Here is a 13,469-nt window from a genome sequence, read left to right on the forward strand (position 1 = left end):
TCCGGGTACAAACAGATGAGGCAGGAGCTGCTGACGAGCTGCAGCTACACGGGGTGGGCACGCAGGGCTTCCAGCTCAGGGTCTTCAAGCTGCGCCCGGGCCAGAGATTGCCAGTCCACAGCAGGTAAAGACACGCCGATTGTGAAAATGCGTGAAAGTGCGTCAGTTGCCTCGTTGTCGGTGCCTTTGATATGTCGAATATCGCTTGTGAACTCCGATATGTAAGCCAGCTGACGAAGTTCACGAGCGACGTACTTCGAAGAGTTCGTACGGAACACATACACCAGAGGCTTATGGTCCGTGAGAACGTAAAATGGCTAGCCCTCCAAGAAGTGGCGATAGGGCTGAATGGTGGAGTAGACTGCAAGCAGCTCACGGCCAAATACGCTGTAGTGAGTCTCGGCAGGCTGGAGCTTCCGAGATAGGAAATCCAGTAGGTGCCACTCGGAGTCGACCTGCTGCTGGAGAACCGCACCAATGGCCACGCTAGAAGCATCCACCATGTGCGAGTGGGCGCGGACGTCCTGGGGTGGATGAGGGCGACTGAATTGGCGAGGGCTTGTTTTGCAGCCGTGAACGCGGCCTGAGCTTCGGGAGACCAGGAAATCGCGGAGGATGAGGACTTGGTGGTGCGGAGAAGGTCAGTAAGGGGAGAAAAGCTCGGCGCATTGCGGAATAAAGCGCCGTGAAACATTCACTAGGCCCAAGAACTCACGGAGCTTGCGTAGGGTAGTGGATGCTGGAAAGTCCTTAACAGCCTGGACGTGAGAAGGAAATGGACGAATTCCCAGCGCCGAGATGTGGTGCTCCAAGAACTTGAGCTCAGAATAGCCGAAAACACAATTCTGGCCATTGACGACCAAGCCAAACTCTTGGAGGCGTTGAAAGAGTTCCCGGAGGTGACGGTAGGGATCCTGTGGAGAACGGCTCGCAACGAGGATATCGTCGATGTAGGCAAATACCAAAGGGAGTCCCCGCGTCACTTCAGCCATGAATCTTTGGAAAGTTTGAGCTGCGTTGCGTAGCCCAAATGGCATGCGCACGTACTCAAACAGTCCGAAGAGTGTAGTGATGGCCGTCTTCGGAATATCGGCCTGCTCAACAGGGATTTGGTGGTACGCCTTGACAAGGTCGACTTTGTTAAAAATCTTGGAGCCTTCCAGATGTCCAGTGAAGTCTTGGGTGTTGGGTATGGAAGGGGATAGCTGTCGTGGGCCGTGTGAGCGTTGAGAGCTCGGTAGTCGCCGCGCGGACGCCGGTCACCCGGTTCTTTCTTGGGCACCAGATGGAGTGGTGAGGTCCAAGCGCTGGATGAAGGGCGAATAATACCCAGCTGGAGCATGTGGTCGAATTATTGTTTTGTAATAGCCAGACATTCACCGAAGAGGTGGCGCGGACGAGCTGCGACAAGTGGACCACGCGAGGACATGTGGTGGGTTATAACGTGCTTGGGTGGCTGATGGAGATTACAAGGCCTCGTAACCTCGGGAAAGTCTGCGAGGACTTGGGCGTACGGGTATGACGGAATCAGAGTTCGGATGCCAGTGGAAGCGACAGCAGATATAACGCCAGTGATGGAAAGGCGCGTCTTGCTGTCGATGAGTCGACGGCGACGCATGCTGACGTCCAGATCAAGAAGTCGGATCCGAGGATGGGTTGATATACATCAGCGACGATGAAGACCAATCGAAATGTGCGCCGCAGGCCAATGTCCAGAGTGGGGGATCGGAGACCATACGTTGCGATGGAGGTTGAGTTGGCGTCATGGAGAATAGGTCCATGTGACTTGGAAGCATTTTCAGCCTTGGAGGACGGCAGTACGCTGACTTCAGCACCAGTGTCAACGAGGAAGCGCAGGCCAGAAATGCGATCCAGGACGAGGAAAAGGCGGCCAGGCTGGAGAGCGAGGTCACACGCCGCCGTCAGTGATCTCGCGCCGCATTTCCTGACGAGTTGCATGGTGGAGCGCAGTGGCGGGCGCGGTGCTGGAAAGTGCGGTGATACCAGCAGAGACGCGGACTGCGAGGACTGCACGTGTAGGGACCGCTCGGCGAAGACGAACGGCGCAGAGGTTTCGAGAAGAAACCTTGCTCGGCATGAGAGGACGTCCGAAGGCCATTGATAGAAGCGGCCAGCTGATCGATCCGGGCCTCTAACCGTGAAATGACGGTGGTCTCCGGTGGAGAAGAGAGGGCTGCGACGGAAGAAGAATTCGCGTCGTGGACTCGATCAACAAGCTGGGTGAGGCGGTCAAGGATCAAGTCCCCCGCAGCAGCCAAGATGAGGCGGGTGGACTGCGGCCAGCGTTGAAGGAAGAGCTGCCTCAACAGTGCTCCATTCGAGTCGGCGTTGCTTTCGCCCAGGAGCTGCCGCATGCTAGTGAGTAGCTGGGAGGGGCGGCGGTCTCGAAGCTCTTTGTAGGTGAGCAGCTGCTGGAGGCGCGCACTCTCGGACGCCGTGGTGCGGTCCAGAAGGCCCTACTTTAGTCGCTGGTACAGGGCATCGCCCAAGGGTCCAGCGATAGTATCCGCCACCTCTTGAGCCACTTCAGGAGGCAGGTTGGAAAGTAAATGACGAAACCGAGATGCCTCCGAGGTGAGGTGGTGCAGATGGAAGATGGCTTCCACTTGGGCGAACCAGATCTGCGGAAACTTGGGCCAGAATGCTGGTAGGCGGAGCTGGAGAGCTACAACGTCCCGTTGGGGCACGGTAGCGTCAGGCGAAAGGTCGCCTGAGGGCGGTAGGTTGCTGGGGTCTTTCATTTCTTAGACCGGAGTCATCACTGTTGCGTATTTGCAAGGTGGCAGCGGAGCAAGATGACCAGCGTGGCAGGATTCTCATTCTCAACCGCTCGTACCGTGCTTTCACTCCAAGCACGTGCTGTACATCTTTATTATCCTCTAACACGGGCTGGTAACGCTGATCAAAGCGCCTCCGCTTTATAGCGTCGGTAGGCGCTATATTCCTATATAACTATCGCCTTTGTAAAATGCTAAGAGATGAAACAAAACAGAACGTTAATCTTATCACTAATCTGGCAAACTTACGAAGAAACAGGCATTTTTTATACAACTAGGCATCTTGAGCCCTGGGTAGTGCGGCTCAGCCGAAGTAACTATGGCGACCGAATGCAACGGCAGACAATGTTTCAAAATCAGTGCTAAGAGATTTATTCCTTCGGTAAACATTTCTGTAGTTGTTCGTAGTCGTGTTATGTGCGCACGATACTTCAGGAACGTTTTTTTTCTGTTCTGACTTTTGTATTGAAAGGAAGTGAATTTATTCTGCTCAAATATGTTTTGTTTTTCTATTGTTGTATTATGCTCTGAAATGACAGGGTCATGTTGAGCGTGAATGTATGCTGTTTGCATGTGGGTTTCTCGGAGGTTATTGTTAATTCTCATTGCTTAAGTACCGTATAGTTTTATCACTGTATGATTTCTGTATGAATGATCTGTATGGGCACGTCTTTTGTGCGCTCTGCTGCTGTCTGTGTGAATACGAGGAGTGAGAGATTATCAAGCTGCTACCCAGCAGCTTTTTCTTTCATCTGCCCATGTTTTGGAAAAATATGAAATAAACAGTATCTATCTATCTATTGTTTATTTCATATTTTTCCAAAACATGGGCAGATGAAAGAAAAAGCTGCTGGGAAGCAGCTTGATGAGTGGCTGCCCAGCATCTTTCTATCTATAACTAACAGTATATATCTATCTACAAGTGCAGCGGCGGCGTAGCGGTAGAACGTCCGCCTCACATGCAAGAAGACCGGGGCTCAAATCCCGGTGCCGCGCGATTCTCCACGGGATTAAAAGAAAAAAGAATCCGCGTGCCGATGGAATTGCATAAACAAGTTTGGGGTACGACCTCATGCCGGTGAACACCTTCGGCAACGCACTCCCTCACCAGAACAGGAGTTGGCCACCCTGGTGCAGTAATTGGCCGCAACCTCTCATGATAAGCTCCATAAAACCCCGGCACTCAGTCACCAGCGGCTGCGGAACAACTGACCACGGCGGCGGTCATACCTGTGACGCAGCAGGGGGTGCTAAGAAAGCCTGGCTCCGCTTGACAGGCCGCCATTGGAAACTGACCCTGGCAACATTTAATGCTAGAACCCTAGCTAGTGAAGCTAGTTTAGCAGTGCTGTTAGAGGAACTAGAGAGTATGAAATGGGATGTCATAGGGCTTAGTGAGGTTAGGAGGCCGGATGAGGCATATACTGTACTGAAGGATGGGCATGTACTGTGTTATCGAGGTTTACTAGAGAGGCGACAACTCGGAGTAGGTTTCCTTGTCAATAAGTACATAGCGAGTAATATAGATGAACTCTATAGTATTAATGAGAGGGTGGCAAGCATCGTAATTAGGCTTAATAAGAGGTATAAACTGAAGGTTGTACAGACCTATGCACCTATATGTAGTTATGATGACCAGGCAGTTGAAAGCTTCTACGAAGATGTAGAACCGGCAATGCGAAAAGTAAAGACTCAGTATACTGTACTAATGGGCGGCTTCAATGCCAAGGTAGAGAAAAAGCAGGCAGGAGGACACCAGGCAGTAGGTGACTAGGGCATTGGTTCTAGGAATAGCAGGGGGGAGTTAATAGTTGCGTTTGAACAGCGCAATAACTTAAGAATCATGTATACCTTCTTCAGCAAACAGAAGAACCGGAAAAGAACATGAAAAAGTACTAGCGGGGAGACTAAAAATGAAATTGACTTCATAATGTATTCAACCCCCTGCCATTATGCAAGATGTAGAGGTAATGGTCCCGAATTAGCCTAAATCTGAAGAAGGAACGCAACAGATTAGTGAGAAAGAAACCAATCCACGAATTAGCAATGAGGAGGAGGGCAGAAGAGTTGAGGGTCTCGCTACAGAATAGGTATTCAGCTCTAACCGCGGATGGCGACATTATCCTAGAAGCAATGAACAATAATTTCAGAGATATCGTTGCTCAGTGCGTTGTAGAAGTAGGCGGTAGGATGGTCAGAGAGGATACCGGTAAGTTGTCCAAGGAGACGACAGATTTGATTAACAAACGGCAAAGTATGAAAGCTTCGAATCCAACAGACCAGATCGAATTGACCGAGATATCGAAGCTAATCAATAAGCACAACGAGGCAGATATAAGGAAGTATAAAATGAAGAAAATTGGCCATGCTGTAAAGGACGGGGGAAGCCACAAAACGGTAAAGAAGAAATTCAGCGTAGGCAAAAACCAGATGAATGCGATAAGGGACCAGGCGGGCAACGTCATCATGAATATGGACAAGATAGTGAAAGTAGCCGAGGAGTTCTATACAGATCTGTACAGTAGCCAAAGTAGTCAGCACCGTAATGAGGTTGGCGGTAGGGAAAAAGCGTCAGACGTTCCACCAGTAACAAAGGACGAGTCCAAGAAAGCATTGGAAAATATGAAAAGTGGGAAACCAGCTGGAGAGCTTCAGATAATTACCGATTTGTTGAAGACGGGGGGGGGGGGGGGGGGGGGGGGGATATCGTGCTCGAAAAACTGGCCACCGTGTATACGCAGTGCCTGGTGTCATCGACGGTACCGGAACCATGGACGAATGCAAACATTATCCTCATTCATAAGGAAAGGGAATCTAAGGACCTAAGGTATTTACTAACGTATTCGCTTATAAAATCAAGACAACCTTAGACTGCTATAGAGCAAACGATCAAGCAGGTTTCCGGAAACGCTACTCTGCTATCGATCATACCCATACCATCAATCAGGTGACAGAAAAATACTCGGAATATAACCAGCCCTTATACATAGGATTCATTGATCACGAAAAAGCATTTTACTCAGTTGAAACCTCGGCGGTGATGCAGGCATTGCGAAATCAGGGGGTAGACGAGCCGTACGTGAAAGTGCTGGAAGATATATATAGTGGCTGCACAGCAACCATAGTTCTGCATAAAGAAAGGAACAAAATTCCCATAAAGAAAGCTGTTAGGCAAGGAGACACAATCTGCCCAGTACTATTCACAGCTTGCTTAGAGGAAGTATTCAGAGACTTGGAATGGGAGCAGTTAGGGATAAGCGTAGATAGAGAATACCTCAGTAATCTGCGATTTTCTGACGACATTGCCTTGCTAAGCAACTCGGGGGACGAACTCCAAATAATGCTTGATGACCTAGACAGGAAAAATAAAATAGTAGTCTTGAAAATCAATATGCAGAAGACTAAGGTAATGTTTAACAGCCTCGGAAGGAGCGGCAGTTTACATTAGGTAGCGAAATACTGGAAGTAGCAGGCGAATACGTCTACTTAGGACAGGTAGTAACCGTAGATCCGGACCATGAAAAGGAAATAACAAGAAGAGTAAGATTGGAATGGAGCGCATCTGGCAAGCACTCGCAGATTATGACTAGCAGCTTACCGGTGTCGCTCAAGAGGAAAGTATACAACAGTTGCATCTTGCCTGTACTCACCTATGGGGCTGAAACGTGGAGGCTAACCAAGACAGTTCTACTTAAGTTGAGGACATCCCAGAGGGCTATGGAACGAAAAATGGTAGGAGTAACATTAAGAGATAGGAAGCGCGCCGAGTGGGTCAGAGAAATAACTCAAGTTACCGACATTCTAGTGGAAATTAAGATGAAGAAATGGACATGGGCCGGACATGTAGTGCGAAGAGAGGATAACCGATGGTCGCTGAGGCTAACAAACTGGATTCCAAGGGAAGGAAAGCGTAGCAGGGGGGCGGCAGAAAGTTAGGTGGGCGGATGAGATTAAGAAGTTCGCAGGGGTCAAGTGGATGCAGCTAGCACCAGAGGTGGGCAACCTCATGAGGTTTCGACCTCATGAGGTCGACCTCAACCTCAAAATGACCTCAACCTCACGGAGTGAGGTGAGGTTGAGGTGAGGTCGGTGACAGCTCGAAATTTTTTGAGTGAGGTCACGAAATTGGACCTCAACCTCACGCGTGAGTTTGAGGTTGAGTGAGGTCGTCATTGTGTGAGGTCGAAATTGTGAGGTCCAGGCTTTTTGCTGTTGCCGCGGCTTTCTTCGAAGAGCGCCCCTTTCGACGCGGAGCTCGAGCGTACTGCCGCGGTGTGCCCGCCGGCTCTCGGTGTTTGGTTACCCCCTGTTCGGACGACCGGATGCCGTAGCCCCTGCCCCAGCTTTCGGCATTCCACCGTAATGTCCGCAGCCCGAGGACGCTTCCCTCTGGTCTTCTTGGAAGGAGATATTTTTTTTTGTTTACTTCACGAACTCCCCATGCCCCCCGCCCGCCACCCCAGTTTCCTCTGACTTGTTTTTGCCGATGCTTGCCGCCGGCTCGAACACCCAGGAGCGCGCAAAGCACATAACTCACGTTGACCTGCGGTGCTTTTGTCGGATGCCGCAAAGAAACAAGCAAACTGTCTTTGCGCAGACGGCGCGGAGCAGAACTGTTTGTCGTGTGCATGCCCGTTTCCAGGCGCTAACGTCACGGCTGCTGCCTTGCATTCGATAAAGGACCCCGCTGTACATTACACGGAAACTTAACAGAAAATGGTGCAGCGAAATTGTTAGAGCACGTGATACTGACAGATAAAAAAAAGGAAAACATGAACAAACCAGGAAAACAGGCACAATACCATCTGAGCATTTTATCGAAGTCCTCCCTTTCTAATTGTACGCCATCGTTCTATATTCCGGTCCTGTAAATTTATATTCTTGTATTCTCCAAAACAACCTCGCTTTGGTCTTGTGCTGCTTGTTCCTTCTAACAGATTCACAGGTGGCCCCGAACAACTGCAATGGGATGAAGGTGCTAGCGTTCCGTATATAACCAATATAGCGGTAAAACATGCAAGAGGATGAAACGGACGGCACATCTTATAAGACGCAGTGGCATACAGGAAAGAAGCCTGCACATGTTAACTATTTGCCGAGATAGAAGAGACAAAAAAAATATATGGGGCTTGCATACAGTGAAGCCCATTAAAAAAAAAATGATTTCGCTCCGCTAAGGCCCCTTGTTTCTCTCTCAAATTCTAGTGAAATCAAGCAATGCAGGAGAAAGGAGGAGAATAAGGGATTCTTAACTTCATAATATCAGGTTTCTCTTGAAATCTCTTATTCAGGCGCAGAAAACAAAAAGAAAAGAGAAAAAGCGTTCTCCTACATGTTTTTGTGAGCTAGAAAGTATTGAGATGGTTTCCGGCTAGACATTTTGGTGTCTAGACGGAATTGGTGAAGCGAACTGAGCGTGTCTCTTTTGTGCTCCCGTCTGCTCCAGACGGACAAATCAATCGGATGAAAATTTTTGTGGCCAGATGTCGGAATAATTTCTTCAGACACTTGTCTCTTTCTTTAAAAATCAATTTAGATATACGTGAATGAGGCCAATTACATGCTAGCACTGAGGAATGCAGTACTAAGTCGATGTCTCAAACCTTCTATACGCTCTGGGAAGCGCAGTTCTCTTCTGTGTTTAGTGTGCGACATTTGTTATTACTTTCATCAACATGGTATTTCTTCATATATATTTTCTTGTATGTCAATTAAGTTCGTACACTGCCGAAAAGAGAACAGGCTTCTTCCCTCACATTTCGCTCTTTCTTTGGCATCTATTCAGAGGCCCATAGCACAACCCTCCTTTCCACTTACCGGCGCTGTCATTTGGTTTTTTTCTTTTTGCAAGTATTGAAAAGCGCGATGCAGTCTCTGGAAGCGGAGCTGACACACATACCCCACTGCCTTTGGTGTGTATTGGTGACAGTTCGGCATTCACTGCATGAGCAAAACCAGATGCCATGGAGACGGACTGCGAAGGGAGGAGCGCGTGCACAGCAGGGAGCGCGGTCCCTCCGGGCTGCTTGCTGGCCTCCTTTCTGTTGGCCTTTCTTTATTTTACGTTTATGTGCTGTAACTATACGACACTAACGGGGAAACGGTTTCTCTAGATTCACGTACGGTGTATGCGGCGAAGCAGCTTCGGAGACACCGCCGTGCAATTTATTAGTTTAGTCTTTAAAGGAAAACAGGTGAATACTAGAAAGAAGCTCGTCTCAGAATTGTTGGCGAAATGGCATCCAGTATTAAGTTAAGACGTACAAGTATTTATATCATGTTTTTTTTTTCTTTTTTCCTTTTTTTTTTTTTTTTTTTTTAAGGCGGGTACGAGTTGGACATTTGCACCGGCGAAATTTGACGGGCGAGCCAATGTTCGCGACAGCAAAGTGGTTCACATATAACCCTTTTTCCTAGCAATTCCGACCCTTGTAATTCTTTAATGTAAGCGTGGTGTTCGAAGAAGCAATTCCGCCAATTCTTGCAATACGCCACGGGATCACAGAATTATAAACAAACGTCCAGGAGTGGCTGGTTGGGACCTCATAAGATAAACAGCATTCCTCTTGGAAATTTTCTGACGGTTTATTCGGCGTTGGCCGAGTTTTATGATTAATTGGTGTTTTGCTGTCTTTTCCTCTTTTGTTTGTTTTGTTGGCGATTTAGTCTTCATAAGTCGTTTCATGAGTGGCTATTGTGAAAAATTTGTGCCCCGTTAATATGACATCCGTTAATATGGAGGACCCGAATTATGGACAGTTTTCTGGGGCGAAGATTTTTCAATGTATTTATGCCTCGTTAATATATAAACTCGCTCTCTGAACAATGGACAGGGGATGAATGCACACAGCCTATTCGGCCCATGTATTTTTATCGCGTTAATATGGACATCGTTTGAAAAAATCAGGGGAGTCCGAACGCAAGTTAAAGAAGGGTGCGCAGGCCGGGAACCTATGCGACAGCCGATACGGTCGGATGCCTGAACGAGTCCTGTGGAGTTGGAAAGAACCAAAGCGGGCGTGTCGTCGTATTAGGAAGGGGGGGGGGGGGGGGGGGGGGCAAGAGCGGAAAGCAAGGGAGGAGGCGGAGGAGAAAAGGAGGGTGGATGGCAGGGATCGTACACAGCAAACCGGGGGTCAGCTAACTAAGAAAGACCCCAAAAGGAGGGAACCGGGAGATTTCTGGGTGCAGCGGCAGCGCCGCAACTAAAGGCCGCAGTCGGGAAAATAGCAACATGTAGTCGCAATAAATTCTGCTGAACGTGAACAGAAGAGAGGCTGGTAAAAGCGTAAGAAAGAAATAATAAAAAGAAAGACAAGCGCCAAAATTGGTGGTGGGAACTGAAGTTTTTCTATCCCAGAACACAAAGTGTGTTCCATGAAGCCGTTAACGCTTTTCGGTCAGGGTTAAGACACACTCACGAAGTAGAGCGACGAAAGAAAGGCGACGAGCAAGCAACCAGGACCGGGCGTCCTATCCTGGAGGCCCTTCCTTCTCATGCTCCTGGTTTTCGTCACTGTTAGGCTGCCGAACTGCCCCATTTTGCACCCCGGGAGGTCCGCATGTCGGCTTCGCCTTGAGTCAACGATGCGGCCTTGACAAGGTCTGAGCTCTTCGTAGTCGGCTAGCCGTCGTTCTAAACTGTACTTCAGCTTGCAGTGTTTGTTTCATAGGAACACATACAAACGGCACTGGAAAGGGCTGTTTGATAGCCCTCTGTATAGTAGCCTGCCAACTTGACTCCCTCGCTTCCTTACGGAAACAGTACAAGGCAAGAAAGAGAATCAGAAGAACGGAGTCAGGGAGGTTAACTAGGGAAAAAGAGTGCGAAGAAGCAGGAGCCTGTAACTTTCAACTTTAGTCTGATTTTTGGCATGGCGGGAGTTAAACGCAAAAGAATGGAGCTGAACTTAGGCGCGAAGCGGGAAATCTGAATACAAGCGGCAAAAGCCATCTCAGTCAATCCAAGCCATGATAGACTGGACCCAAGTTCAACTAGGCCTCAGCCTCGCCAAGTCGACGGTATACCATCTATATATACACTACAGGACTCCGATAAATGACTCAACGTCGGCATCGCAGCGAAAGCCACAGTCCGACAGCGCCAAGCACAGTTCGAAGAAATGGATTCAGCCTTGTTAATGTGGTTCGGGAATGTGCTCGCGAATGGCGCTGTCGTGAGCGACGAAATGCTTCAAAAGAAGGCTCGCTGCCTCGGCAACATTATGAGTGCTTCTTCTCCTCCGTCTTGATAGGTTTTACCTGTGATGACTTACGGAATATTTGTTCAGTAAAACAGTGGGATGTTTACTGAGAAATATTATTCTACGCTCTGTCTAGGCGTTACTGACTTCAGCTACTCAAGAGGATGGCTGACAAGGTTTAAGAACAGACATGACGTTTCGGGTCGACGGATCTATGGAGAAGAGGGTAGCATCGACATCTCGGCTGTGTTTATATACCCAAATTAATTAAAACAGCAGCCATTAATGATAAATTTTTTCTCAATTATATACTTTTCGTTTTTATTCATGAGTCGTTATTATGGATGACTCGCTTTATGGACAGCTTTGGTCGGAAACCAAAGCATCCGTACTAACGAGGCACGAATGTATTCCTATTTTTTCCTAATTTAATGTATTCTGTCACAAAACAATGTACAGTGTATTAAAAAAAAGCTCGGCAATCATCAATTTTTTTTTTTCGGATTAAGAAAAAGAGCAAGAATGGAAGCTTGGGCGAGTTGGTGCCGGCTTTCTTGCCTCATAGCGCTAAACAGACAGGGACACAGCCAGACATACTGGACAGGCGATAAAAAAAAGCGCCCGTCCCGTATGTCTCGCTGTGTCCCTGTCTGTTTAGCGCTATGTGGCAAGAAAAGAAAAAGAGCATATCGTCATTGTTGTCGTCGTCACTAGGGTCAACAGCGTTTGTCTTTTCAGTTTATAGTAAGAACTGGCTTGTTTTATTTATAATACGAATCTTATTCACGTGGGTCAGATGGGATAAACTCTTTGTATTGCGTTATGGGCCTATGCGTAGTAACGTGGTACCCATGTAGGCCTTAGAATGAAACTGACCACAAAATGGTAGGCGAGGAGGGATATATGATTGCCACTTTTGTGCAGAGTTAGACATGCAGTCACCGGAGCTTTTCTGCTTTTATCCGGGATATTAATTGTTGTATAAAATTAAAAGCAAAAAAAAAGCCTTCATACGACAAAGTTCTTGCTTGCCTATATATCCCAGGATTACCAAGAAATGTATATTTGGTTTGTGTTACGGTTTAATTTAATGATTTTTTTTTTTGAGGTCGAGCGCCCGACCTCAACCTCACATTTTGAGTTTGAGGTGAGGTTGAGTGAGGTCGCCAATGGTCACCTGAAAAGTGAGGTGAGGTTGCCTGGGGGACCTCAACCTCAATTTATGAGGTTGAGGTTGAGTGAGGTCGCCAAATATTTTTTGAGTTTGAGGTGAGGTCGAGGTTTTTGAGGTCAAATGCCCACCTCTGGCTAGCACAGAACCGGGTTAAGTGGAGAAATATGGGAGAGGTGTTCGCCCTGCAGTGGGTATAGTCAGGCTGATGATGATGATGAATCGAAACAGGGGCGTTTTGGAGGAAGCGAAAAGAGATGGATGTGATGCGCCCTTTCGCAAAATTGCGAATGGCTGTTTTAGAATCGCTGAATATAATAATAGCGGACGTGTTTTGCTGGAAGGAGGTGGTTTCGATCGATGCTGCCGCCAACAAAGAACAGTTCCCATTCACCGCGACCAGTTCGAGCTCGTGTCTCCAGGTTTGCCGATATTCAGCCGCATCCGCGTACGCTAGTGTTGGCGTGTTGGCCGTATTCGGCTTGCGGGGCGCGAGCCCTCACCATGTGCCGTCCTACTTGGTGCACGAGGTGCATATTCTTATGTAGGTGTTTACTTAATAGACACAGGGCCATTCTACACAGACTAAACACAAGTTTAGTCTGTATAGGATGACTTTTCCTGTGTTCGTGCGAGTGAGGCGTCCGAGATGGAAAACAAGGTGCGCCTCACAAAGCTCCGAGAGAGTGTTGTGAACCCCAAGGGCCAGCCACTGTTCCGTGGATATGATATGCTGTGCGGGAGCCCAAGGGCCGCCTTGTCTTCCTGAAGGATTAGTTCTCGACCTTGATTCTCTCTGTGATTTGCAGTTGCAGGTACGGGTGGGAGTAGATTACCCTATTGGTTTCACCGCGCTAACACATTGAACAACAGAAAAGACAAACACCACGCGCTCCGTGGTGTTTGTCTTTTCTGTCGTTCAATGTGTTAGCGCGGTGAAACCAATATGAATAACCAACTAGGCCCAATTCTCGCCATTTTAGATTACCCTGATCGACACAAAAGCTTGGACGAGTCGACAGAGATTTTTACATTTTGTCGTTTGTTGGTGATCCTTATGATGAACTGTACTTTTTGACTGGCCGTGATGTGAGTTTTGTTGATTGTTTCGGTGTTTTTCTAATTGTTCTGTATGTACATGCATAGTATGCTTATGGTTTGGATCTCCGTGATCGGTAGTCCTCTCACACATTCATTCAGGGGGCTCGGCGGGGTCTGATTTGCGTTCTTACCGCGCGGCTTAGTCCTGAAAACCAGCCGTTCCGATTTTGGGTGATAGCATTCAAAGCCCACCCC

At 48.1% G+C, this 13,469-nt stretch overlaps 1 protein-coding gene across 1 annotated transcript in view; it reads right to left on the bottom strand.

Moving 5' to 3' along the window:
* Positions 1–317: 317 nt before the first annotated feature.
* Positions 318–13,469, bottom strand: part of LOC146172008 (ADP-ribose pyrophosphatase-like) — a 317,324-nt gene continuing 304,172 nt past the window's right edge. Inside the window, exon 8 of the mRNA XM_084586232.1 lies at positions 318–524. Coding sequence (XP_084442358.1) covers positions 318–524 — 207 coding nt within the window. The remainder of the gene's footprint in view (positions 525–13,469) is intronic.

Source organism: Amblyomma maculatum, unplaced genomic scaffold (assembly GCF_055883805.1).
Source record: "Amblyomma maculatum isolate TAMU_Amacu unplaced genomic scaffold, ASM5588380v1 scaffold_15, whole genome shotgun sequence".
Lineage (NCBI taxonomy): Eukaryota > Metazoa > Arthropoda > Arachnida > Ixodida > Ixodidae > Amblyomma > Amblyomma maculatum.